Source organism: Telopea speciosissima, chromosome 8 (genome assembly GCF_018873765.1).
Source record: "Telopea speciosissima isolate NSW1024214 ecotype Mountain lineage chromosome 8, Tspe_v1, whole genome shotgun sequence".
In the NCBI taxonomy this organism is placed as follows: Eukaryota; Viridiplantae; Streptophyta; class Magnoliopsida; order Proteales; family Proteaceae; genus Telopea; species Telopea speciosissima.
The window spans coordinates 19,767,972-19,795,945 of record NC_057923.1 but is presented as its reverse complement, the minus strand read 5'-3'; the positions used below and the strand labels follow the sequence as shown (position 1 = coordinate 19,795,945).

At 39.8% G+C, this 27,974-nt stretch overlaps 1 protein-coding gene across 6 annotated transcripts in view; it reads left to right on the top strand.

The window, feature by feature from the left end:
• The first annotated feature begins 657 nt into the window (after positions 1-657).
• Positions 658-27,974, top strand: part of LOC122671476 (elongation factor 1-delta-like) — a 37,231-nt gene continuing 9,914 nt past the window's right edge. Inside the window, exons 1-8 of one of the 6 annotated variants that reach the window (XM_043868714.1) lie at positions 658-662; positions 12,324-12,421; positions 12,517-12,633; positions 12,711-12,798; positions 13,348-13,477; positions 13,774-13,887; positions 14,023-14,184; positions 14,396-14,440. In XM_043868714.1, the coding sequence (XP_043724649.1) occupies positions 12,336-12,421; positions 12,517-12,633; positions 12,711-12,798; positions 13,348-13,477; positions 13,774-13,887; positions 14,023-14,184; positions 14,396-14,397 (699 nt within the window). In that variant the 5' untranslated portion in view covers positions 658-662; positions 12,324-12,335 and the 3' untranslated portion in view covers positions 14,398-14,440. Of the gene's footprint in view, positions 663-11,534; positions 11,616-12,317; positions 12,422-12,516; positions 12,634-12,710; positions 12,799-13,347; positions 13,478-13,773; positions 13,888-14,022; positions 14,185-14,393; positions 14,441-27,974 lie in introns of those variants that run through there. The other 5 variants (XM_043868713.1, XM_043868710.1, XM_043868711.1 and 2 more) reach the window with 5 other exon arrangements.

Sequence of the window (27,974 nt, the reverse complement as noted above, 5' to 3'; positions counted from 1 at the left end):
ACATTACATGTCTAAGCATAACCAATGTGACGACCATATGATAAGGGTGCCCAACCCAAAAACCCTAGTCATTACTACCATTTTAAGTAATACTTACGGACACATAATGCTCAAAAATTTTATATCGCATGTGATAATATTAAATCAAAATGAATAAAGATTCAATACAAAGTAAAACCGGATTGAACCGAACCGAACCGGGTTTGATGGACGCATAAATCCAACAATCACTTGCATCAAGTATTGCAGATTTTTCTACAGTGATGTTTCTTGGGTTCTATACCAACAATATGAACCATTTTGAAAACCTATCCATTGATGATATGTGTAACGTGGTGGATGATTGGATTTGAAAGTATATTTGATGCTTGAAATCACTTGAATCAATAGTTAACATACACCTACGAAATCCCTACTCCAAATCCCTAAGATTCTGATAAACAATTGAAAAAGATGGGAATCCTTCTGGCTCCTGCAACATACTATTCCATCACACAGTAAACGAACAAAGCAATCCTCTTGATCCAGTGAGAAAAAACACCCACTTTGATTGTTCAACAGTTCAACCTCAAGCATCTGCACAAACAAAAAGAAAATTTGGGGAACCCTTAGGGCAGAGTAAATGGACAATTAATTCCTTAATCTGATCTCTTGCTTTCCAGGTGGGTTCAAACCCTAAACTATTTGGGGGAAAAAATTTCAATTTCAAACCTTAAATGATTTGGGGAATATGAGGGAAATTTGGTCATTTTATTCTTTAATTTTGGTGGGTTTTCATCATAAGGGCATTTTGGTCATTTTATTTCTTGAAACTAACGTCTACCATCCCAAATTAACAAACTGGACCAAAATGCTACATTGTTTTGAAAGTAGGGGGGAATTTGCAATTAGAAAAGTTGTAAGGGGGCATTTGGACAAATGAGCATTTTCAAGGGGGCATTTATTAAAAACCCTATTGCTTGTGTAGAGGAAGCAAAGTGTACGTGACAGCTAAGCTGATATCAACCCTTTTCAAAAGACTACCTGAACACAGACTGCTTCCACAATCCGAGTTGGTGATGTTGATTGTGTGCAAGCGAAGCAACTAGCAAGAAAGATTGCCAAAGCATCAAAGATGCAGACAAAGAGAAGTGCTCTCAGATCTCAAGGATTTGGGAGTTTTTTGAGATTTTAATTTGGAACAATGAGTTTAATACATTAGAGTAGTTTTTAAGTTTTTTTGGAAGATACAACTTATTAGATTTATGGATGTGAGGTCAAGTGGATGTTTTATTCAACTTATTGATATAGATGTATTATGAGTTCAGTTGTTCAAGCAACACTTATTTTGAAATCAACAATTTTCAAATACTTACTGGATTGGAAATTATTAGGTGTGTGGAGGGGTTGTTGTATGGCTGGCTAGATGAACAAAGACTTCATGTAGAGCTGTGATGTAGTCCAGTTGGTTATTGTCCCTTTTAGTGCAGGCGAACAACTAATGCAACTATTATGATTTTGTGATTAAATTCAATTGTCCTTCTTGGTTGAGACTAACAACTAATGCAACTATTATGATTTTGTGATTAAATTCAATTGTCCCACTTGGTTGAGACTTTGTTCTTAAGGTTTCTTTGTTGATATTTTTAAAAGAGGTAAGGTTAATGTTATAGAGGACAACTTCATAAATTGGATTCCCATTATGACTTCACTGGGTTCACATTTTGGCTGAAAAGGTATTTCATAGGGACCCATCAACCTAAGAGGACAGGTTCATTAAAAGCCTATACGTATACTCCATGTTTGAAAACAAAGTCCTTCTGTCTATGTGAAAACTTTTTTTGTGGAAACTATGTAAAATACACTTTTGTACTCCATGTTTGAATGCAAGACCATTTCATAACTAATATGGGTCAAAATACAAACATACATCCATAGGTGGTTTGATCAATTTTTTACAATCAACAAAATAAAGATTACAGCCAACAAAGCTATTACATAATGACCCACAATTTTTCGGACCTTCTCCTTTAACTGCCGCTCTTCAGGTCTTGTTTGACTTCCACCTATCATTGAAAATAATGCTCTTGGCTGATCAGGTATCATATCCCTTCCACTTGCCATAGGAGACAATCCTCTTGGCTGATCTATGGGTTCACACCAGCGGAAGTAGTCACAAACTTTGGGGGTGTGGTGGCAACAGTAGTAGAGCCTGTTCTTATAACATTGAGACTCTGAGATCTTCAGAGCCGCCTGTTTACCACACTTACAATTTCGATTCAGATATTGTGGATAACCACGGTTGTTGTTATTTACGCTTGTTGAAGACATTTGATCTGCAACATACACAATAAATATATCATACACTATCTCTGACAAAAACCAATAATTCAAAGAGGGAAGAATGGGGGTCATAACACATCTCACAACCAAACTAAATACTAATTTCACATCTAGATAGTTGAAATTTTATTTGGGATGATCTATCAAACATTTTCAATGTTGCTCAGCCTAGCTAGAATAATGGATTGGTCTAACTCGAGCCACAGTAGCAGCTTCTTTGCAGTCTCAAACTTGTGCATAATTGATTATGCCCTAATTTCACAGATAGAGCGTGAAATTCTCACAAAGTTCACAGAGAGTGGTCTATTAAGCCCAAAATTTTGACAGAGAGGGTTTCTAAAGGGGAGGAGAGAGATAGCAGAGAAGAGTTCATAGAGGGCCAAGTATTATTCTGCCCCTAGTTACAGAGAAAAACGAAGGGGGAGGGGAGGGATAGCAGAGAGGAGTTCATAGAGGGCCAGGTATTGTTCTGCCCCTAATTGTAGAGATAAACGAATGGGGGGGGGGGGGCGGGGAGGGGTAGAAGAGAAGGTAGCACTCACTAGAAGTCGCAGGTAGTACTTGCCAAAAGTTCCAAATGTAGTTGACAGACTAATTTAACATAGTGCGTCGCTAGAGAGAGCTGCCAAATAGTTTGTCCGAGAGGAATGCTTCTAATGGTCATATTGAAACATTTGGTATTTGAGTTATTTTATTTTGTTAGACAAGGGTAAAATTGTCTTATTGTGTTACACTTCTAACGAAGTCAGGCTAAAGGGGTACGGAAAAAAACTGTAGGGGTGTACGAGTCATGTGTGCGAGGTTTTGGGTTATTCTCTATTTAGGTAAACTATAGGGGAGGAACGCGTAAATTTCCCTTGCATATTTGATAACAGAGTGTAAGAAATGTTTTTGACTCACGAAAGAATTAGAAATGAGTTCGAAAGGCACTTTAATTTTGACTCTCAAAAGAATTAGAAATGTGTTTGGAAGGCACTTTAAAGTGTCTTTCAAACGTTCTCCTTTTTTTCTTCCGGGTTCTACAATCAATTCTTACGTATTGCTACCAAACATACTCTAATTCCAGAGATTGCTCTCGCAGAGTACGAAAAAGAAAAGGCACTTCCACCTTAAGATCAGTCTAGCAGAGAGATTGTCACCAAACGGAGTCGATGAACCTAGTAGAAATGTTTGTAGATGGGAAAGAAAATATAAGAAAGAGAGAGAGAGAACTGTAGAGGAAAAGGAGGGATGTTGGGAGTTATAGGAAGAAAACATTGATAGTTGTATGCCACATAAGCAAGTGAAGAGAGGAGATAAAATAACACAAGACAGGCTTGTTTTATATGTAGTATTGATATGATATAGGATGTCATAGCTTCATGTAAAATCAATGCGTCTTTTCTCCATAAAAAAAAAAGGAGGGTTCCCTACACTATGCGAGTGCAGTTTTGGGTGAATAAATGAACTCTCTTTGACATCTGACAAAAGGGGACAGGGCTTTTATGACATACCACCCCCTTAGAGGGTGTGCAATTTCATTTTGGAGCTGGTGTTGTAAAAAACCTTTTCCCAAAAAAAAACTCAAGCTATTCAATATGATAAGGTCATAGACTACGCGATTAAACCCAAAATCCACTCCCCAACCCATTGATTGATCCAAGGTTATTAAACTTCGAATCAGGATGTGGATTGAGTCAAACTGATTTCAATTTTGACTATAATTCAATCGGAATTAGTCGGGAATTAGCTTAAATCTTAAAAACCTGGTATAAGATTGGACATAATAGGAATGGGGCTTGGCTGACTCCTATATGATTTTCTTGAAACCTTGGGTCAATCATTCCAAAGATGGGAGGACTTGGAGACGGGAAGTAACTCTGGATTTAAAAAAAAAAAAAGGGTTTTCTACTATCACTCCCTTATAGTTGCGTCTATTTATTGGTACTCCCTTGCCTTAAGTTTTGTCTTTGATTCCTCCAAAAAACTGAATTCTCACATCTCCTCGGCCCTATTTTTTGTCAAGTAAGAATTATGCTTTAACAATAAGTATGACAGAGAATAAAAACATCACAAACAGATCACTTAAAAGAACATAAAATGTATTCTGGCTTGGTAAAACAAACATAAGAGTGATTAGTTGATTCACCATTTCACACGATTCCATCGGTATCAAAACAAAACTCTCAAAAACAAAATCAAGTACAGGGGTGGTATAAACGAAAAACAGAAAATAGAGATAAAAACAGTTACCGGATCTCTCACTTGGATTTAATGTGCACAGCTGCAAATCCACCTTCTATCCATGAATCTCTCTTTACTCTTCTGATTGAGAAGGAGAACCTGAAAGAAAGAAATAAAGAACACTTTTGAGTATAAAAAAATGCCCAAGAGTAAAATTTGCCTCGCTCTACTCTCACATCTGCATCTCAACTACTGCTGCTGTAACCGTCAATTCACTCAAAAAAAAATGCCCAGAGAAGTAAGAACACTTCAAATCGCAGAGAGGATAAAAAAAATGCCCAGAGTAAAATTTGCCTCGCTCTAATCTCACATCTGCAGCTCAACTACTGCTGTTGTAACCGTCAATTCACTCAAAAACAAATGTCCAGAGAAGTAAGAACACTTCAAAATCGCAGAGGAAGAAGAGGGGGAGAGCGGAAGATCAAAAGAACAACTTACCGATTTACGTGTTCTTCCCAGCCGCGGTGCTGCTTTAGCCACTTAGGTTTCGTAATGAGAAGGGAGAGAAGGAGATTGAGGGAACTGCTGTGCCCTTTACCCACTTAGGGTTTCGTAGGGTTGTAATGAGAAGGGAGAGAGGGAGACAGAGAACGACGCTGCTTTCTAAAAGCTAAAAATCACGTTTTTGACTGGGATTAGTCCGTTAGAATTTAAGTGAATATATAATTAGTAAATTAGATTAACTTCTAAGTTATAAGGGTTTGGTTGAATCGGGTTCAACCCAAGGTCTGAATCCTGGCCTGGCCTGGCCTGGCCCAGCCTAACCCCGGACCTGAAATTTTCACCCCTAATCCATCCTCAAGTTGAAAAATCAACCTAAGCTTTGTTCGGACTTAGGGCGGGGTGGGGTTCCAAACTTACACCCCAAAAAATGGTTAAATCGATTCTCATCATCTCTGTTTTCTTTCTTATCTCTTTTCCATTTTATATTGTTTCACTTTATTCTAATAATTTTTCGTCATTCAATCACGTCCTCCTTCTTCTTCTTCCACAATCCCCTCCAACGTACCTCATTCCCGTACCCTCTCTCTCCGACATACCCCTCATCCTCTGCCCTACCATCACCTCTCGAATTTTTCTCCTCTCAGGTTCCTTGCTTGGTCAGGTTCGTAGGTTCCTCTCATAGGGAGGGCAAAAATGACGATCTCACCCCATCCGGACAGTGTGTTTGGGCAGGGGGTGAAGTCATCATTTTTAGCCCCCTATGAGAGGAACCTACGAACCTGACTAGGCAGGTAACCTGAGAGGAGTTAGATTCCCACCTCTCACCCTGTCTTTCAGATTTTTCTCCTCTCAGGTTCCCCCATCTGGAAGTTCTTGTAAGTATTCCCTTATAATCGTGACAGGTGGCATTAGCAAATCTAATGGTCATAATTCAAAACCAATTTTTTAAGTTCTTATCTAACCCTGGTTACCCCAACCCATACCCTAACCTTGGTTAACCAACCCATACCCCTACCCTAACCCTGGTTAATTATACCATTTGAAGGACGATTCAGAACTGAAAGAATGATACCCCATCGTTCTTCTTCCCAGCGAACCGAGCATCGATGATTGAAAAATCAGACTCATCATCTACATGCCTCTTTGCTTACCAGGAAGCAACAACCGTTGATAATCACTTTTCTGCCCACAAGTTCCATCTTCTCTATAGTTACACACAAAGGAAAGTTTAAAAGAGTATAATTACACAGAAAGCTTAAAAGAGCGTAGACAGATAATTGTTCCGAGCAATAACATATCATTCAGTAATTGAATAGAAATGAATCAAGAAGGCCAAAAAGGAAATAGATTAATTAGAATAAATGAAATTTGTGCAGCCCACAACCATGTAATACAATGAAATATGTGAGTTCTTGTGAAAAAGCATGTCTTCCCTTTCCCAGATTATTGTGCTTTTGATGTTGAACCAGGCCAGTAGAGGGATTTTGGTGGTTGTGCTTCCTCTTTGGGTTGGTTCCACAAGTGTAAATGTAAGGATGATTGTGCTTCTGTTACATAATTAATATTCTAATTGCAGTCTTTCTCCCAAGGGATTATTTACAATTTTCGTGGCTAGAGGATGACATAAAACATTCATGGCCTGAAGTTGGTCTATTTCCAGCTGCAATAATCAACAGATTAGACAATTCGGTCTGGGAGCATCATCTTTAGTCTACAGGTAAGAGCGCACTGATCTCTTCACACAGGTTTCAGAGGATGAAGATGGTCGGGGTGGGTTTGATTGGACTTTTGAGGAGGAAGAAGAAGAGGATGCTTGGTTCGCTGGGAAGAAGAACGATTGGGTTTCAATCTTTCAGATTTGAATTGTCCTTCAAATGGTATAGTTAACCAGGGTTAGGGTAGGGATATGGATTGGTTAATCAGGGTTAGGGTATGGGTTGGGGTAACCAGGGTTAGATAAGAACTTAAAAAATTGGTTTTGAATTGTGACCATTAGATCAGCTAATGCCACATGTTACGATTCTAAGGGGGCACTTACAAGAACTTACAGATGGGGGAACCTGAGAGGAGAAAAATCCCTTCCCTTCTCTCTATCATGAGACATCCTCCTCTGCAACTCCCACCCCAATCTCTGCAACCCCTTCCCCCGCTCCCTCTCTGTAACTCCTGCTCCACCCCCTTTCTCTAATTTTCAATTTTCAAATTTTCAAGTTTCACCGTGACCATTTGACAGGAGGAAGGAAGAGAATAAATAAAATTTACTTCCATTCAATTAACTGGTGTTGGAATCTTCATGGTTCTCATGAAAGAAGATAGTAGAACCCATCTCGACTCTCGACTTTGCTCCCAAAAGGGCATAGGAGTTGTGCATCTACGAATACAGATTGAAAGGGTAGCCCATTCACCTAGTCACCAAACCAACAATCCCAACAAAAATCTGGGAAATAAACATAAAGACATTCATACAAGAAAACAAAAGGGTAAATTATAGATCACCCCCCAATTTTCAATCGAAACGCAGGTCACCCCCTGGTTTAGACCCCAAAATGCCAAATTAGTCCTTCGCGTTAGTTTTATGCTGTTAAGTGATTATGTCACCCAGTTAAATAAATTTAAATCCCTAAACTACCCTTGAACAGTGTTGCTTTACTATTTTACCCTTGTAACTAAAAACCCCAAATTCTATCTATCGTCTTCCTCACATCACTCTATTCCTCACACCTACAACTCAATCTCAAGTTGAACTTCACCGGAGAGAAGAAAGAGAGTAAAGAAGAAGAGAATCAAATCACCATGGAATAGTAGTCGACGATCTCACAGTTCTTGAATTGGCCACTAATAGTAGGGTTGTTACCGATTGCTGTACTGTACTCGCATTTGTTACGGATGTTGTGGCGGACGTTGGGGGCAGAGGCGACGCCATCACCGCCGGATACAGCATCACAGAAATCCTCAAACCCTCTCCTCCCCTTCAAATGGCTCCTAAACTCACCCAAGAGTCATCATCGACTCATCCTTCCCAGTCCCAGGGCATCCTATATCCAATTGCTTCCTCTAGTCACGGTTTCATCCCCAAATCTTTTCGAGACCCTAATCCCCCAATCAATTGGTCACCATTGCGAATCGCGTTTTTACCAAAAAAAAAACCATTACGAATCACGTTGCCGGTGAATTTTCTCCTCGTTCTTTAATGTCGTTTTCCAACCAGGTTCAGGTTCGTCTGTTTGGGTTCCCCCCTGTAGACTCGTAGGCTCATGCAGTTCATGTGATGTGGACTTCCCACTTGCAGCCCTCCCACAGCTTGGTTCACCACAGATGGGTGCTACGGTCCCCGACACTATCAAGAGTGTGTCCCTGCCATCAGTCACCCAAAGATTTATTTTCATGTTGCAGTTGCACCCTTCTCTTAACTTTTTTGACTTCATCCATTCTCCTAAATTTAGGTCAATTTTATATTGCTTTATATGACCTCCGATTGTTAGTATAATATCTATTTCATATTGTAAAGATCTTTGGATGGCTTGATTCGTACTTTGGATAAGGTAAAATAATTGGGTCCATTTTTTTGTATATTCCAAAATATGCTGCAGAGAGAGGAGTGTCGTATCCTTTGGGAACAGGATGGATATCTGTTAGTAATTCTGTTTCTGTGGTCCGGCGAGCGCGGCGAACGTGGGCAATCCAAGAGTGGAGCAAAGCAAGGGTTGGAGGGTGGAAGGAGGTCGGGTAAGTAAGGGTTGGGCAGCCCCTGAAGCAACGGCGATGGCAAGATTGATTGAGAAGAAAAGGAAAAGGAAGAGAATGAGATTGACGATGGTTTTGCATTTGCAGGGTGGCATGGTGGGTTAAGGAGAGGGTAGAGTGAAGAAGAAGAAAGAAGAAGGGTAAATACATCATTTCAATTTTTAATTAGATTTTAGTTAACACCGTTACTGTAGAGGGGTACATTTGAGTTTTTTCAAAAACCAGGGATGATATGTAATTTACCCAAAATAAAACAAAAAGTAAACTAAAATCTATGATGAGGAGGTAAGGAGATAGTACCTTGGTGGTGGGAATCACTGGCTGGAACTGAGTGCGTCTTGACTGAGTGTTCCTGTAGGGCAAATTCAAGTCACAACTTTGGTTTGAATTGCAGGTTTTCCTAACTTGATTCAGACTTCTTGTAAGATTTCCTTTGAAAATCAAAGTAATTAAATTTTCCCACAAAATAAATAAGAAATGATAGAGTAGAAGAACACGGGAAGGGACAAGCAACAACGAAGAAAGCTACAATTGAGATGTTTAGAAAGCAACGAATCCCTGCAATGTAGCAAAATAAAGGATCATGATATTAAAAGTTTCTATGTGGGCTTAATTAATTACTAGATTAGTCAGTTAGTAGGAGTCTACGCATGAACCGGTTCGGTTCATCACACACTGAGATAGGCCAATCCAACTCACTGTGGAACTGAGTTTAGGGTTGGGACAGTAATATATATACTTGTATCGGGTCCCTGTAGCCTTTGTCATATTTTTTCCCTCTTTCTCCAACAAAGAAGAGACTCGTGGATTGATAGAAGGTTGTGGAACCACAAGTCAAAGCATGGTCGACAGTGTTACGATAAGGGATTCGATAGCCCAATCGTCATCAACATACAAAAGCTGAAAGGTAAATCCAATTTCTACATTATGGACTTATGTATTCATGGTCGAGGTTTTTGTATGGTGTTAGGGTTCCAATTTAGAACCCATGGATTTGATCTAAAACTTGGTATCAGAGCTTGGACCATACATAGCTAGAATCGATGCATTAGTAATTTTATTTATTTTATTTGGATTATTAATCGGTGCAAGTCGATGTTATGTGTAAAAAAAAACGATTCTGATTTTTTGGCCGATGGGAAAAAAGGGTTTTTCGACCAAGTCGTGACTGGCAGACCATCGTCGGAGGCTAGGAATGGGATTTCAATTAGCGACCTGGCTGGTGGAGGCCTGGTATGCCGTCCATAGTCACGCCTTGCCACATATTCATAAAAAAAATTGCAAAAAAGGGGCTTTTTTTGGGATTTTCTAACTGAAAATCAAGGGGTTCCGCCCATAGGATGACCGTTGATGGTCACCAAGTCTGGCAAACCTTCGTTGGGTGATGAAATGGCCGATGGTGGGGTGGTTAGTCGCCTACTGCCGAAGATATCAAAAAAGGGCAATGGGCGGTAGGTTGATTTTCAGCCAAATACTTGGTTGGGCATAATCTCTGGGGATCGTCAAAGGCATTCATGCTAGTGGGTTGGTCGACCGTGGACTAAACAAGCCAGTGCATTGTGATTTCAGGTTTCATAGAATGGTCTAGGGTTCTAGAGTCGTGGATTGGAGGTTGGAAATTAGTTCTGGATTATTCCAAAGGAATATTTCAGATCCTTTGTATTAAAAAAAGGGCACACGTTCTCTGTCCGAGAGCGCGTCTGGGCGTAGGCTGTGCCCAGACACATGGGCGGGACAGGGGTGGGCCGGTCATTTCAACCACCCCCATGTGTTTGAGCGTACCTTGCGCCCACTGTGCAGAGATCTTTATCCCTAAAAGAAATGGAAAGAGTTTCTTAAAGAATAAAGATATTTTCTTTTTTGAAAATCATCATGATGTTGTATGATACTAATTTATTTTTAAAGTAAAAGTCCATTGAATAGGTTCATGTTATATATAGGCTTGTACCACATAAGTCTGGTTGATGAAACTGGGCCGTACGAGCAAAGCATGATTAATAGCTCTGATGAGTTCAATTAGGACCCATCAAGAGGTAAAGGATCATTTGCATTGTCATGCCTAACATGGGGTGATAGCATGGTTGTTGACAGACTCAAATGAACTAAACTGATCAGACCAAACCAAGCTAGTCACACTATGTCAAACCAAACCAATCGCATAAACCCAAACCAAACATGAAGCAGACCAGACTAGTTTGGGTTCTCACTTTGACCCAATTACTCACCCAAGGATTCGTATTTTTGATCCGTTGGGTCGACCGATGACCTGTTGGAATATTTTGACGTCGGTGGTATTTTTTGGCGTTGACCAGGCAGCCTCCGGTGTGAACAGTAACTTATGAAGATTGAAACAGATTTTAAAAAAAAATTTTGGTTTGATTTATAACATGATTTATATTTATTATTGTTTCTGTTTCTATTATGAAAATAGATATTTGTTTCATAACAGAAAAAGTGTTCCAAAAACTGCTCTGGGACGATTTTGACATCATTTTTTTGTTCCAGTTTTACTTCATAATGTTTTGGAAGGATTTCTACTGTTCTAATATTTTTCTGACTCGTGTTAACGGAGTGTGTTTATTTATTAGTTACATTGGAAAGCAGGGGAGTTACGCGTAAATCCCCAAAACTCAGGGTGGATCTGTAATTAATCCTTACCTCAGGTCCTCAGGTCCTCAGGAGGTACATGTAAATTTCCCGAAAGAAAATTCCGAAGAAGGAAGGATTCCGATATTTCTTTTGTGGTGTGAGAAAGATTCCGATACACGGCCTATAAGTAGTCGTTTTGTTGTATTAGGGTTTGCCCTGTTTCAAGCGCTCCAAGCTCGAAGAGCGTTAAGGCCGAACGAAGCTCCGTGTGCAAGCAAGGTCTTTCTTTCAGATTTAGTTTATCTTCTCAACATAGAATTGTTTGTTTGTCTCTGATAGTTGTTTTGTTCATCAAAATATATCAAATTTCCATTTTTTTTTGGGGTTATTAATTTATTCGTCGTCTCAGTTTTCTGTTTTTATTAGTTTTGGCTCCGTAACGCTTCCGTTTCCTTTTGATTTTTTGCCCCTTTCATGGATCTATATCTCAGGTAGGTTTAGATTACTACCATCTGCATTTATATGCTTGCGACATGGCTATCGTTATTCAATGTATTGGGGTTAGAACTGGTGTTTAATATGAGGGTATTCTCCAACTTTTTAAGTTTTGAGGGGAACCTCAAAGAAATCTCCACCCTCCCTCCAATGTAGTACAATTATCCTTGTTCCTGAGGTTGTTAACTGTTCGAAACTTTTGATTATTCTCAGTGTGTGGAAGATTTTCACAGAGATTTCTCTTATTTGAAAGTGGTGGTTATTGCACTTTATTATAAATTTATTTCGCTGCACAAAGATCTGCTTTGTGTTCTGAGTATTTGCATAGATGCATGTCTGTGAATAATGTGAGACAAACGGTATCTTGTGTGGGCTTCTTTTTTCTCTCCCACATTGGGGTTTTTGTTGAGAACTTCAATCATCAGTTCATATGGTATATTTGATCTCATGGATGTTCTGGTCGAATCCATCCTAGGAACTGACTGTCCGATATTTTGTGCTTATAGGGAACTTCCAAAATGGCAGTTGCTTTCTATAACCTCAACTCGGAGTCTGGCCTTAAGAAGCTCGATGAGTATCTGCTGACGAGGAGTTACATTACTGGGTAAGTTTCAATGGTTATTCATAGGTATTATTTCTTTTCCTTGGATTTTGCAATGCCAACTCCAAATTCATAAAACTTATTCCTCTGAATTCCAGATACCAAGCTTCAAAAGACGATATTACTGTCCATGCAGCTCTTTCTGGAGTTCCTTCATCTAAATATGTGAATGTGTGTCGATGGTACCACCACATCGATGCACTTCTAAGGCTATCGTGAGTTCTTAATACTTAATATTCATTTTATCTCATCTCTGTCATGTATCCATTTTGTTAATAATCTCCGAATGCAGCGGTGTTTCTGGAGAAGGTCAGGGTGTAACAATTGAGGGATGTGCTCCAGAGGAAGCTATTACAACTCCTCCAGTAGCTGAGACAAAGGTGAGCCAAAGTTCCCCAGCCCACAACCCTATCCCCAAAAATTATGTAGAATTGAGGTTGCATATGGTACCCTCCAAGACTTGAGAGATATGGATATGGCTAGAGATGTGATTATGCACATACACGAAGGACAAATATTCTATCTTATGGGATATGGACTTGCTAATGTCAATGAAGTGAAAAGTTGGTGCTCAGACCTTAGATACCCATGGCAGCAAGTATGATTAATGTGATAACATGCAAATCATCCACACCTCTTCATAATGGTGGAATGTGTTATATATATTAAACTTAGAGTCATCGTTGTATTCAGCCGAATGGATGAGTACTGAAGTGATAAATATTTTGCTTCTTTGCTTCCTTTCGCCGTCTGAACTGTTTTGAATTTCGAAATTAAGTTGTAGTAACACTCTCTCTCTCTCTCTCTCTCTCTCTCTCTCACACACACACACACACACACACACACACACACTAACTTGGTACTTCATTTGTTAAGTTACAAAAAACGGTTCTACGATACTCATGCAAAGGATTAAATGTTGATTTCAGGCTCCAGCTGATGAGGATGATGACGATGACGATGACGATGTGGATCTCTTTGGGGAAGAGACAGAAGAGGAAAAGAAAGCCGCTGAAGAACGTGCTGCAGCTGTCAAAGCATCTGGGAAGAAGAAAGAATGTAAGTTATTATTTTTTACTTTCTAGATATTAGGTAGTCTGTTACAATTTCTACTTTCTATTTCATCTTTTGAGTTTTCCCTTATTTTCTGGATGTTTGGTTTGCTTTGTTAAACTGAAACTGTTAAATTTTGTCTTTTTTCTCCCATTTGTTTATAATATACTTGCTTAAAATCATTTATATGGGAGGTGTAACATCTGGTAATCCAAATCTGTGGGTGTTGGCTTTAACTTTTGCCTGTTTTGTTGTTTTGTATGTAAAACCTGAACAAAATTTTCTTATGTTTCAATCATCAGCTGGAAAATCCTCTGTTTTGTTGGACATAAAGCCCTGGGATGATGAAACTGACATGAAAAAACTTGAAGAAACAGTCAGAAGTATTCAGATGGAAGGCTTACACTGGGGAGCATGTATGTTCTTTTCCTTCTGTACCAGAATCCAGATGATCGGTCTTTTCTGTTGTTTTCTGTATTGCTCTAAACTGTGCTTAAGAACGTGGAAGATATATTAGGAAAACTAATTGCCTTTTGTGTTGTCAATTATAGCTAAGCTTGTGCCTGTTGGATACGGTATAAAGAAGTTGCAAATAATGATGACCATTGTGGATGATTTGGTATCTGTTGATACCCTTATTGAGGAAAGCCTCACAGTTGAACCAGCAAACGAATACATTCAGAGCTGTGATATTGTGGCATTCAACAAAATCTGTAAGTTCAAATTTTGTCTTTTATATTACTGGCCTCGGTTAAAACTACATTGTAGCCATATTACTAGTTGCAGTTGTAAAAAGGTGTTGAGCCGGCTGAGGAAGTTGCTTCTTCATACATATATATTGAGAAAACATTATCCCTATATATATCTATATATTTTCCTGAAGAGACAAGTCTGACTATGTTCTGTATTTATCTTGTTACAGAGAGGGCCTAGTATATTCCATATGCACTGTGGAAGATGAAGCAGCTGCTATGCGAAATCGTTGAACAGTCTTGGAGTGCTTTTTTTTATAAAATATTTATCCATTGCCCTTGTTTAAAGCATATACTGGTTCTCTAAACTGAGATTTTGAGCTTGTGAAAGCAGAGTGATTGAAGATCTTTTTAGATTTGATTTAAGAATTAACATAATGTCAAATTAATTTATTATGTGGCTTTTTACCTCTACACTTTATTTTCATTCTTATCTTCATTGCTGCAAGATTGCCAATCTATGGCGGAACCCAGAGTATTTTTGCATAAAATTGGGCTCATGCCAGCTTTAGACATAGTAATGAGTGCTAGCTTTTGGGGTTTTTCCCCCTCGTAAAAAGGGTCCTTTGATTTTAGTTGTCATTCGATTAATTTCTGATCATTCAGTTGTTTATAGGGACAATTTTAAGGTGGTCTGTTCATACGATTGGGCATATTCCAGCAATAGAGCTGCTGAGTGAAATTTGGAGGCTTTAGGAATTTTAAGGTGGTCTCTTCTTAAAGGTTCCTAGTCTCTTTATTTGGTTGGGAAGTATTGTTAGCTTAGCTCATTATCTCTATAGCGGGGTTAAGGTAGGTCATTATCTCTCTTGTTGGGAAGTATGGGCCTCTGATTATTATGGATGTTGTTGAATCTTTGTTTTTTCAATCTTATTTATTTTGTTTTTTGGGAGTGTTTGAATGATACCTCTATTGGTGCATTTGGAATGTGTAACAAAGATCCTTGTCTTTTTTCAAAATTGCTTAACTTCAGGGGTATAAATTTTTAAAAAAAAGTAATCTAGATGATTTAGCACTAATTCACTGGATTGCCATTGAGAGGGATAGCATTGTAAATTGGGAAGGGAATTGTACATGCTGTTAATCATTCTTCCTGGAGTTCAGTGATCCAAGCAATTTTTTTTAAAACTCGTTTAGCTCGTCTCTGATTCTCTCTCTGTCGATCAGTCGCGTCCAGTGTTGCAGCTGAACTATGACTCTACCTTGCGTCCAGCGTCGGCGGTGCTAAACCGTCTCTCTTAGCCTCTTGATGAGGTGTGCTTGCTGGGCTGACTAAGTGAAAGCACAGACAAGGCTCTCTGTGCCAAGGAGTCAGCTATGCTGTTAATCTCTCTTGGAATATGGCCAACAGTACAAGAGTTGAAAGAGGAGATCATCTCCTGGATGTCTTGCACAATGGAATAGCAGTCGGGGGGGGTGTTGGTTGAGGTGTGTCCATTTTTAAGGCCCACTAACTCCAGATTATTAGATTCCACCAGGAGCAAGTGCAGGCCAGCTTAGATGCAGTGTTGTAGCCCCATCCGTAGCGCTAAGGGTGATTGTAGGCCCATCCGTAGCGCTAAGGCTTCACCCTGTAACACTGAACTAAAGTGGGAGGGTTCGGAGACTGCAACAATGGCCTCGCAGGCAGAGTTCCTGACTATGAAACCGAGGCCCATTTTTCCCCTAACCATGGTGGCATCAGAGTTTAATTTGAAGAACAAGGAGGGCGGAGGGGCCCATGGGCTCAGATGGCGGGTGATGACTGGGCTTGCACTCTGGGGCTGTGTAGGAATTTGAGGAGAAGCAGAGTGAGGTGCCTGGGTTTTGCAAAACTCCAGGAAGCTTGATTCGGCATGGACAACAACTTCCATAGGGGTCCATGATCCCCCCGTAAAGAGCAGCTCGTTGCGGGCTTTCTAGATACCCCAATAGAGAAAGGCACTGAAGCCACTAATCTCCTTGCTCGACTTCTTATCCAAGGAAGGAAAAGAGCCCCAATTCTGTATGACTTGGGCAATCTGTGGGTCATCCAAAGGAGGTATATAGGACAGACGCGAATCAAACCAACAAGCTCGAGCAAAGGGGCAATCTAACAAAATGTGGTTCACCGTCTCTAGCTTACCACATCTAGTGCATGTGGGATCAATGGAGACCATTCTTCTTGCTAGACTAGTGCCGGTAGCGAGCCCATTTGAACACGCGCGCCACAGAAAATTGTGGACCTTAGGTGTGGTGCGGCAACCCCAGACTTTCCTCCAGACCTCTTTAGGGAGGTTAGGACAGCTGCCATGTTGGGAGGTGGAGGGAAGAGAGGCCTTCGCAGCATCACCAACATTGCAAAGGTGGTGGTAGGCAGACTTCACCGAAAAAATTCCATCTTTTGCAGCACCCCACACTTGAGTGTCTGGTCTAACAAACAGGCTAAGTTTAATATTCTTGATGGCAACCACCTCCTCTGGTTGGAATAATATGCATAGCAGGTCTTCTTTTCAAACTCTGTTGTCTTGGTCAATGAGCTCTGAGACAAAAACTGGGGCATCCTCTCCCTGGTGAGAATGGCTCAGATGGAAGGTAGCACTCGAGGGGGTCCAGTTATCATGCCAAATGCGTACCCTATCCCCAGTACCAATCCTCCAGATGAGACCCGAGAGGAAGACCTTACGGCCTTCAATTATACTTCTCCAGGTCCAGGATGGGTTAGAACCAATCTTGGCCTGTAAGAACTCACAGTGGGGAAAGTAAATGTGTTTCATATATTGGGCCCAGTGTGAGTGAGGAAACTTCCATAATCGCCAAGCTAGCTTTCCCAAGTAGGGCCTTGTTTTGGATTGTTGGATCCCTAAAACCCAAGCCTCCTCTGTCCTTAGATCTTGATAGCCTATCCCAGGAGATCCAGCTGATCTTCCGTTTGTCCTCCAAACTGCCCCAGAAGAACTGAGTAGCCGCTGATCTGAGCTTAGCATGGTGAGAAGCCGAAAGCTTAAAATGGCTAGCCGCATAATTGTTCATAGTTAGGGCACAGACTTTAGCAAAACTTCCTTTCCAACTTGGGACATCAATTTCTTTTTCCATCCTTGTGACTTATTCTTTCTCTTCTCATTGATCTCCTGAAATAACTCAAGTCTGGAGGTACCAAACTGGGATGGGAGACCAAGATATTTCTTTGGGGTGGTGCCACATGGAATCTTCAATATGCGAGCAAGTCTTCTCTTGAGGCCAGGGGCTGTGTTTGGGCTAAAAACGAGAGAGGATTTTTGGAGGTTAATCATCTGACCACTAGCAGTGCAATACAGATCAAGACACGCCTTGATATTATGTGCTTCCTAGAGAGAAACTTCAGTGAACAGAAGTGTGTCGTCTGCAAACAACAAGTTTGAGAGTGGAGGGGCACGGTTCCTGATTCTCATTCCATGGAGAAGATTCTCTACTTTAGCGATGTGCAAGATAGCACTGAGGGCCTCAGAGCAAATAACAAAGATCGCAAGGGAGAGGGGATCTCCCTGTCTAATGCCGCGCGAGGGAGTGATGTTGCCTCTGATGGCTCCATTGATCAGCAGGCTATAGGAAATAGACGATATGCAAGACATCAGCATATTGACCCACTTCCTAGAGAACCCAAGCTTGAGAAAAGCCTGCTTAAAAAACACCCATTCAAGCCGGTCGTAGGCTTTATTCATATCCAGCTTCAAGGCCATGAAGCTCTTCTTGCCCTTCTTCTTACTCCTGATATAATGGAACGCCTCGTGAGCCAAGAGGATATTATCTGTAATGAGCCTGTTTGGGACAAACGTCGATTAAGAATGAGAGACTATGCCATCAAGGAGGCCTTTCAATTGAGTGGCCACCACTTTGGTTGCAATCTTAGAAGCCACATTAGCAAGGTTGATCGGTCTAAAGTGGTCCACGGTGTCCCATTGGTCCTTCTTGGGTGTGAGACAAAGCATGGTAGAATTAATACTTCGAGGCATAGTTCCTGTGACAAAAAAATCAGTAACAAAATTACATATGTCAAGGCCCACTATATCCCAGTACCTTTGGTAGAACCCCAGAGGTAGGCCATCGGGGCCAGGAGACTTGAGGGGAGACATGGCTGAGAGAGCTTCCTTTATCTCCTCTTCGCTGGGGATCCGGCAGAGAAGCTCATTGTCAAAATCATCCACCTTTGGTTGTAAACACTGAAGCACTGTTTGGAGGGCCGTGTCCTCCACTCCTTCACTGGTAAATATTTGACTGTACTGATCGAGGACTTCCCCAAAAATCTCAGGTTTTGATTCCGTCCATTGCTCGGAAGATAGACGGAGCTTTAGGATTTTGTTCCTGTTGTGGCGTTGGAGCGTTGTGGAGTGGAAAAGGCTATGTTACGGTCCCCAACATTTAGCCAAAGAACCCTGGATTTCTGAAGCCATAGGGTCTCCTCCCTTTGGAGAACAACCTCTAATAGATCATGAATCTCCTTTTCTTGAGCTTCGTTGGCAGTGGAGGGGTTGTCCTGGATCCTGGCGAGCTCCCAGTGAAGGTTGGCAATAGTACGCTGGACGTGTCCAAAGGATTCCTTGTTCCATGTGGAGAATTCCTTTTGACAATTAGTTGACTTATGTTGGAGAATCTCACTTGGAGACCCTGGAGAGGTGATATTCCAAGCCTTCTCCGCAATAGAACGACACTCTGGGTGGGAAAACCACATTGCCTCAAAACGGAAAGGCCTGGGCCCTGAGGACCGTCCCCCTTCAGTATCAATGACTAGAGGAAGGTGATCGGAGCCAGTAATGGTTTTCACAGTAACCACAGCATTACCAAAGGTGCTCCTCCATTCATGATTAGCAAAACTCTGTCCAGGATTGAGAGGCTAGTCAGAGACTATGTTTCTGGTGATTTCATGGCAAGAAAATCATACGAGTCTGGTATTAACAAATTATTTTTCTTTCTTTGTTTTTTGTATGAAAAGAAAAGAAACTACTATAGTACTTAAGAAAATAAAGCAAAATTTCAATTTATAGAAGCCTAGAGTTTCTCAACCCTGGCCCTACCTTCCCATCTATGTGCAATGGAGACTTCTTCCCTAGACCGCTTAACAATACAAATAGAGTTAAAATATTTCATAAGTTTATACACATCATATAATAAGTGAAACATTATCCAAGGCCTTACTCTCACCTTCTCTTTCATTAGCCAATCTACCTACTCTAGACAATCCATCCAAACTACAACAAGCATCCACTTCTGCTCTTTTTCTCTTCGAAACCTCGTTGTAGCTCTATCTCTTGTGAATTACCTATAAAACCTATTCATATGGACTACAATAAAGTGAGGCTGAACCAATAAAATTGAAGCTCATTTTGTAGCTCCAATTGACATCATATAATTGCCATCACATATGACTAGACATGACATCTCTTTTGATATACTATGATATGTATCCAAGACCCTAGACGAATTTGTAAACTCATTTAGTAACTATGGTCCTAACTAATAGAGTTAGGTTTATATGATGATAGCGAAATACGACATTATTTTGGCACATCTGAAGAAAATAGAATGAGATAGCAAGAACAGAAAACAAACATTGTTTGTTGGCTGTTAAAAAACTGAACAAAAAAGGAGAGGACAGAAAGAAGGCCTGAGTCGAACGAAATCGTTCTGTCCTTAAGACAGTATTTGCACCCTCCTAATCCTGCAAAGGGTTGCAGCAAACCTGCCTCCCAAGATAAATCAGGGATCACATTCGGTTGCGGAGACAGAACACCGTGAAGCTATCAGAGATTTTTTCTTTTTGATCATCTGGATAGAGAATTCGTGGCCCATTTATAGGCCCACAAGGCCTGTTCGGATGGGTCACACCCATTGGCTCATATGGCTTGACCTGACAGGTCATGACTATTGGGCTGGGCTCCCTTGGCTGTTCGTGTGGGCTGCAACTCTTGGGGTCAATGTTAAACCAAGGGTTGCACTCCCTCTTTGATTTGCCACCGATCCAACGGTCGGATCGATCTTAAGCACCCTTTGATCAGACACCGTCGATCCCGAAAAGATTAAGGCGACATATCGGCGATGCGCACGTGCGAGTGCAAAGTGCGCCATCAAAGCGCCACATTGCGCCTCACGCACGCGCCGCACGCGCACGCATCGCATACGCTCGCTCGGACGGTACCGCCTCGCCGCAAGTGCACCGTACAATCTCTTCTAGCATTACATGTGATAATAATAACTACTTACTACTAACACATATAAACCCAATGAGCTTTCCTTTCATAGCCGATGTGGGACTAAAAGTCCACATCAATATTTTGAAAAATTCCAACAATTTCCCCCAATTTTTTAAAATAATTGAGCCTCAGTCAATAAACTCTCTGTACTTCTAAATCATACTTACATAAAGGTGTCTTTCGACTTGAACCTTTATGTTGTCAAAATACATTAGTACTTGTCAAAAACGAAGTAGCCGTAGCCTTGAACTTAGAATTTTATAGCGACAAATCTAATATACTAGACGTATGACTTACTTGAACATAGTTTCAATAACACCCGCACATTTATGGCCTTGTGCTTTCATCTTAGGTTTTCATAAGTGCCTTAGAGACAAGCTTTGAATCTCGCAGAAGCGGCCCCACTTCCTGCACTTATATAGGTGAATCTAATAAAATGCAATTGTATGACTTGCATTTCCTATAAGGCATAGACTCATTGAAGGACTGATCCTACCCTCTGTCGGTTTCTCCATACAAACATGCACTACCTTGAGATGTCAAGAGATCTTATCTCTACTAGTTGAGTGCATAACCGGTTATTACTACAAGTGTTTTTCCATTGAACTAGTTGACTAGATGTTGGTCTAGTGTCTAGTTGGTTTCCACTCGCAGGTTACCTCTCATTTAAAAGCTTTAAACCCATCTCCTTGGAAGTCTTCCATACCACATCCCTACCCAGGCCTTTTGTAAAGGGATCAGCCAAATTTTCCTTTGACTTTACATAACTAATAGTCACAACTCCTTTGATGAGTTGTTCTCTTACATAGCTATGTCTTAAACTGATATGCCTTGACTTTCCATTGTAGACTTTATTATAAGCCCTTGATAATGTTGCTTCATTATCACAAGATATTGATATAGCAGGTATTGGCTTAGGCCACAGAGGAATCTCTGTTAAGAGGTCCCTAAGCCATTCTGCTTCCTTTACTGCCATTGCTAAAGCGATAAATTCAGACTCCATAGTGGAGTGTGAAACTACAGTCTGTTTCTTGGATCCCCAAGAAATTGATCCTCCACCCAAGGTAAATATCCAACCACTTGTGGACTTTGATTCATCGGATCCTGTGATCCAATTAGCATCTGTATATCCTTCTAGTACTGCGGGAAAATCCTTATAACTTAATGCATAATTCATTGTGCCCTTTAAGTACTTAAGTACTCTAGAAACTGCATTCCAATGAATTTGTCCAGGGTTATGAGTAAACCTACTCAAAACACCAACTGCAAAAGCTATATCAGGACGAGTGCACTGCATGGCATACATTAAGCTGCCAATGATACTAGCGTATTCCAATTGAGATATACAATTCCCTTCATTAGAAATTAATCTAATAGAATGATCATATGGGGTAGCAACTGGTTTACAGTCCTCATGATTGAATTTCTTTAATATTTTCTTTATGTAATGAGACTGTGTTAAAGAAAATACAATCAGAGGATTTAACAATTTTGATTCCCAAAATTATATTTGCTTCACCCATATCTTTCATATCAAAACACGAAGATAGGAAAGCCTTTGTCTCCAAAACAGTGCTTGCATTAGTACCAAAGATTAACATATCATCAACATATAAACATATTATAACACCATGTCCATTCTTGAATTTAGAATAAACACATTTATCAGATTCATTTATTCTAAATCCATTTGCTACAACCTTTTGGTCAAATTTATCATGCCATTGCTTAGGAGCTTGTTTTAGACCATACAAAGATTTGACTAGTTTACAAACCTTACTTTCCTGGCCTTTCAAAACAAACCCTTCAGGTTGTTCCATGTAAACTTCTTCTTCTAAATCTCCATTTAGAAAAGCAGTTTTAACATCCATTTGGTGTATAACAAGTTTATTAATCGATGCTAAAGCAATTAACAATCTAATTGTACTAATTCTAGCAACAGGAGCATATGTATCGAAATAATCAATGCCTTCTTTTTGCTTAAAGCCCTTTGCTACAAGCCTAGCTTTAAACTTATCAATGGTTCCATCAGCTTTAAGCTTTCGCTTAAAAATCCACTTACAACCAATAGATTTAAAACCAGGAGGTAAATCTGTTAAAACCCATGTTTTATTACCCATGAGAGAATCCATTTCATCATTTATAGCTTCTTGCCAAAAAGCAGAATCTTGAGAATTCATGGCTTCTCGAAAAGTCAATGGATCATGTTCAACATTATACACACAAGAATATGTAACTTCATTTCTGTTTCCTTCTACCAAGAATTGATAGAAATCTGGACCAAAGGATTTTTCCACTCTAACTCTTTTACTTCTTCTAAGTTCAACACTCTCATTATTCTCAGAATTTGATTGAACAATATCTTGATCCTCCTTGTTTGTATTTTCATTCTTCCGTTTCCTAGAGAATGAATCCTCAAAGAACTCAGCATCTCTAGATTCCAAAATTGTATTTTGGCTAACGGTCTCTGTAGATTCCATCGTTAGAAATCTATAGGCCTTGCTATGTTGGGCATAGCCAATGAAAATACATTCAATTGCCTTTTCACCTAATTTAGGTCTTTTAGGATCAGTTAATCTTACCAATGCTTTACATCCCCATATTTTGAAATATCCAAGAGAAGGTTTTCTCTTCATCCAATATTCATAGGGAGTGATATTAGTCTTTTTATGGGGTATACGGTTAAGTATATGACAAGCAGTCATTAATGCTTCCCCCCATAAATTCTTTGGTAAGTCAGAAGTAAGTAAAAGTGTATTCACCATTTCTGTTAGAGTCCTATTTTTTCTTTCTGCTACTCCATTCTGTTGAGGACTATAAGGTGCCGTTGTTTGATGGATAATTCCATAAACTTCACAAAAATCATCAGTGGAGAAGTATTCTCTTCCCCTATCAGTTCGTAAGATTTTAATCTTACGATCCAATTGGTTTTCCACTTCGGCTTTATAGATTTTGAATTTCTCCAAAGCCTCATCTTTAGTCCTTAACAGATATACATATGTGTATTTTGAACAATCATCTATAAATGTGATGAAATATCTTTTACCACCTCTAGTTAGAATACCTTCTAATTCACACAAATCAGAATGTACTAATTCTAAGAGTTGTGTATTCCTTTCTACTTTCTTAAAAGATTTTCTAGCAATTTTAGACTTGATGCATACAGAACATTTGTCATGACTAGAAGATGTGCATTCTGGTAATAAACCTAATTTAACCATATTTCTCATGCACTTATAATTAACATGCCCAAGTCTAGAATGCCATGTATCAAAAGTAGAAACAATGTAAGCAGAAGATGAGTTTTCATTAATCATATTAAATTTATACATCCCGTTCGATGCATATCCTTTCCCAACATAAACTCCCCCTTTGGACACTATGATGTTCCCTGACTCAAACAGGATTTTAAATCCATGTTTGTCAAGCAAGCTTACAGACATTAAGTTCTTCCTAATATCAGGAACATGAAGTACATCATTCAAAGTAAGCTTTTTCCCGGATGTGAGATTCAGAACCACTGTGCCTTTACCTATGACCTTAGCAGTTGAAGAATTTCCCATAAAGAGATCTTGTCCATCTGCTATAGGTTCATAAACTTTAAACAAATTTTTGTTCTTGGCAACATGTTTGGTTGCACCGGAATCGATCCACCATTCCTCATCATCACCCACTGCATATACCTCAGATATCATAGCAGCCCAGTCATCATTGTCAATCATGTTGGCTTGGTCCTTTTGTTGCTTCTCCTTGATATAAACTCTGCACTGTTTCTTGAAATGACCGGCTTTTCCGCATTTCCAGCAAGCCGCTTTGGGGTTGATAAATGTACCCTTTTTTTCTCGAAAGATTGCCTTTCCCATCATACTTTCTCTTCTTGCCCTTAGAAGATGCATTTTCTATGACATGAGCCTTTGGAGATTTTTCCTCCAATTCAAGTTTATCCAGTTTGCGAGAATTCTCTTCAACTTGGATATACTTAATCAACTCTTGCATAGTCATTGCATCCTTCTTCTGTTTCAACTCTTTCCGACAATCTTTCCAAGCAAAAGGTAACTTTGAAATAATAGATGACACTTGGAAAGATTCGTCAAGAGAATGGCCCTCAGAGATGATTTGATTCATGAGACCTTGCAACTCATAGGTTTGTGAAATAATAGATTTATCTCCTACCATCCTGTAATCAAACAACTTACTTATAAGAAACTTCTTGTTGCCAGCATCCTCAATTTTGTACTTTTTGTCGAGATCCTCCCATAGTTCTCTCGACGTGCTGTCTGTAAATTTGGGCTCATACACATCATAAAGTGTGTTTGATAACCCATTGAGGATGTAGCCCTTGCACATGAAGTCGTCTTGCTCCCACTTCTGGCGCTGCTTTCTGCACCGGTGTCTCTCCATTTGAAGCTTCTGCAGTGGTGTCTGTCGGTGTCGGTGCTACTGGCTTCTCTTCGTTCAGGACATGAGCAAGTTTCAAAGCAGTGAGGAAGAAATACATCTTCCCTTTCCAACGTTTGAAAAATGACCCATCAAACTTCTCAAGTTTGCTTATCTCGTTCCCAGGTATCTTCATGATTGCAGTCTCCTCCATTGAGTAAATACTGTCTTAAGATTGTTAAAAATCTGAACAAAAAAGGAGAGGACAGAAAGAAGGCCTGAGTCGAACGAAATCGTTCTGTCCTTAAGACAGTATTTGCACCCTCCTAATCCTGCAAAGGGTTGCAGCAAACCTGCCTCCCAAGATAAATCAGGCGGACTGTTACTGGTTGCAGAGACAGTAACACTGTGAAGCTATCAGAGATTTTTTCTTTTTGATCATCTGGACTGAGAGAATTCGTGGCCCATTTATAGGCCCACAAGGCCTGTTCGGATGGGTCACACCCATTGGCTCATATGGCTTGACCTGACAGGTCATGACTATTGGGCTGGGCTCCCTTGGCTGTTCGTGTGGGCTGCAACTCTTGGGGTCAATGTTAAACCAAGGGTTGCACTCCCTCTTTGATTTGCCACCGATCCAACGGTCGGATCGATCTTAAGCACCCTTTGATCAGACACCGTCGATCCCGAAAAGATTAAGGCGACATACTGCGACGATGCGCACGTGCGAAGTGCAAAGTGCGCCATCAAAGCGCCACATTGCGCCTCACGCACGCGCACGCGCACGCATACGCATACGCGCTCGGACGGGTACCGTCCTCGCTCGCAAGTGCACCGTACAATCTCTTCTAGCATTACATGTGATAATAATAACTACTTACTACTAACACATATAAACCCAATGAGCTTTCCTTTCATAGCCGATGTGGGACTAAAAGTCCACATCAATATTTTGAAAAATTCCAACATTGGCTTTTAACAAATTAGGGTTCATAATAATAGTATCACACAAATCATAGATACTAGATGCAAGGAGGAATTTTGATCTTAGACGTAGGGGTCCAACCAAAATTCTTTTGGAGAAATCACAAGAGAGGAAAATATGTCACTCCATCTCCACTTCCTTTTTTTACAAAAGCAATAAAAAGGATCAACATTTACAAAATTTATTAACTTACTCTTAACTACCACACCTCCAACCAATGCTTTCCAAAGAAACATTCAAAATTTAAGGAATATATTTAAATGCCAAATGCAATTCCAAAGTTTTTTATTTGAGGGTCCTAAAATACGATTACATCAATTTTGAAGTAATCAACTAACCACAATCTTTGTGTTATATGCCACAATCTTTGTGTTATATGTCTCAATTTTACTTAAGGGGCCGAACCAAAATCCTCAAAAGAGGTGGTACTTAAAGGAATATGTATAATCGCATTAGCCACATTAGGAAACAGGGAATACAAGGTTAATTTTCCACTCTCTGTCTTGAATCAGCTCCTCAACATACACAAACCCTGAATTAAATGAGTCTAGAAGGAATTCTAAACCCATTGATAGACAGGGATCCAAGGGTCATGTCATATGAATATATATATTTTTTGGATTGGTCTTACTTTATCCTATTCTATGGGGGACGAGAGATGTGAACCAGGCTTGAACCCAAGACCTCCTGGTAGTAATGGGCTTCCACATACCACAAACTACCAAGTGTGCTAGGCTCTTGTTCACATATAGATATCTTATTACTTCTACCTACTTTGTAGTGGATCAAGTTTTGAAAAATAGGAAGAACTGGGGGTTGTGATCCAATGGTTCACGACACTAGTAAATTTAGTACTCTAAAACAAATGATGCGTACAAATGTGTAAGTGTGTGTGTGTGGGGGGGGGGGGGGGATATTAGAATTGGGACCCTAAAGAAACTCGGGCATTTATTACTTCGACTATATTTGCGATTTCTCCTTTGGGTTAATCTTGGTGTAATAATACTAGGTTACAAGGAGTTGTTAAGGCATAGAAAAGATAAAATAGTTTTATAGAAGAAACAAAGTGTCATATTATGATCTTTATATGAGATTGATGTAAATTTGAAATGCCAATTACCTAAGATACCCTGCACTTATACTTTTTAGAAGTTGAACAAAAGGTTTTGCTCGAAAGTTAAAACTGTAATGCTGATTTGTCAACATGACTCCCTTTGGGTTTTATGTCTATGTTTATGGACGATGGTTTTATGTATCTGTTTATGGTGCCCTGCCAATTTTGTAGGCTTGTCCACTTGTTAGTCGGATTGGAAGGATTTTAAAGCCATTAAAAACTATGGGCCTTTAAGGGAGCAGTCTTAAGCTTTTTTTGGTTGAAAATTTTCGCATTAGAATGAAGCACTTTTGAAACATTCACATTTAAATATAAACATTTGAGGATTATTATTATTATTATTATTATTTTTATGGGTGAAGTTTGAGGATTGATTGAAACAACAACTAACTTTATTCAAATTAAATGGGGTTGGCTAAATGGATCTTTTCCCTCCAATCAACTCTATTTGAAGTCATACTTGTTACAATGCCTAAGTTATGCATGTCTTTCCTCATCATTTCTCCTAAAACCATTTTAGGTCTACCCCTAGTTCTTTTTGTTCATTCAATTTGAATCAAATCACCTCTCTGTATTGGGAGATCCAAAGGTCTCTGTTGAACATGGATGCCACCTCAAACAATATTTCTTACTTTATCCTTCCTAGTTTTGCCACTCATCCATCTCAATATCCTCATTTCTGCTACACTGGATTCCTAACATTCTGCATCATACATCATAACCAGTCGTATGACTGTCCTATAAAATTTTCCTTTTAAGTTTTAAAGAAATACGTCAAGGATTGATTGAAGATTTAAGGATTGTTAGAGGAAAACTATTGCTTCTCCGAACCGTGATAGCTCCACCTGCCCAATTTGAAGTGTTGGAAAATTATATTTTATTTGACATTGATTCGAAGTAGCACATCTTTTTACTCTATTTTGGAAATAAAAAACCAATCGTACAAGTCCCCTCCTGCAAAGGATGCCATCGATAAAATTTTGCATTTTCAGTGTTTCAAAATTATAGCACCGCAGTAAAGATATCCAAATGCTAAAACTGCAAATATTTTGGATTGCATACTGATTCCCTAATCTGGAATTGGCCTGGA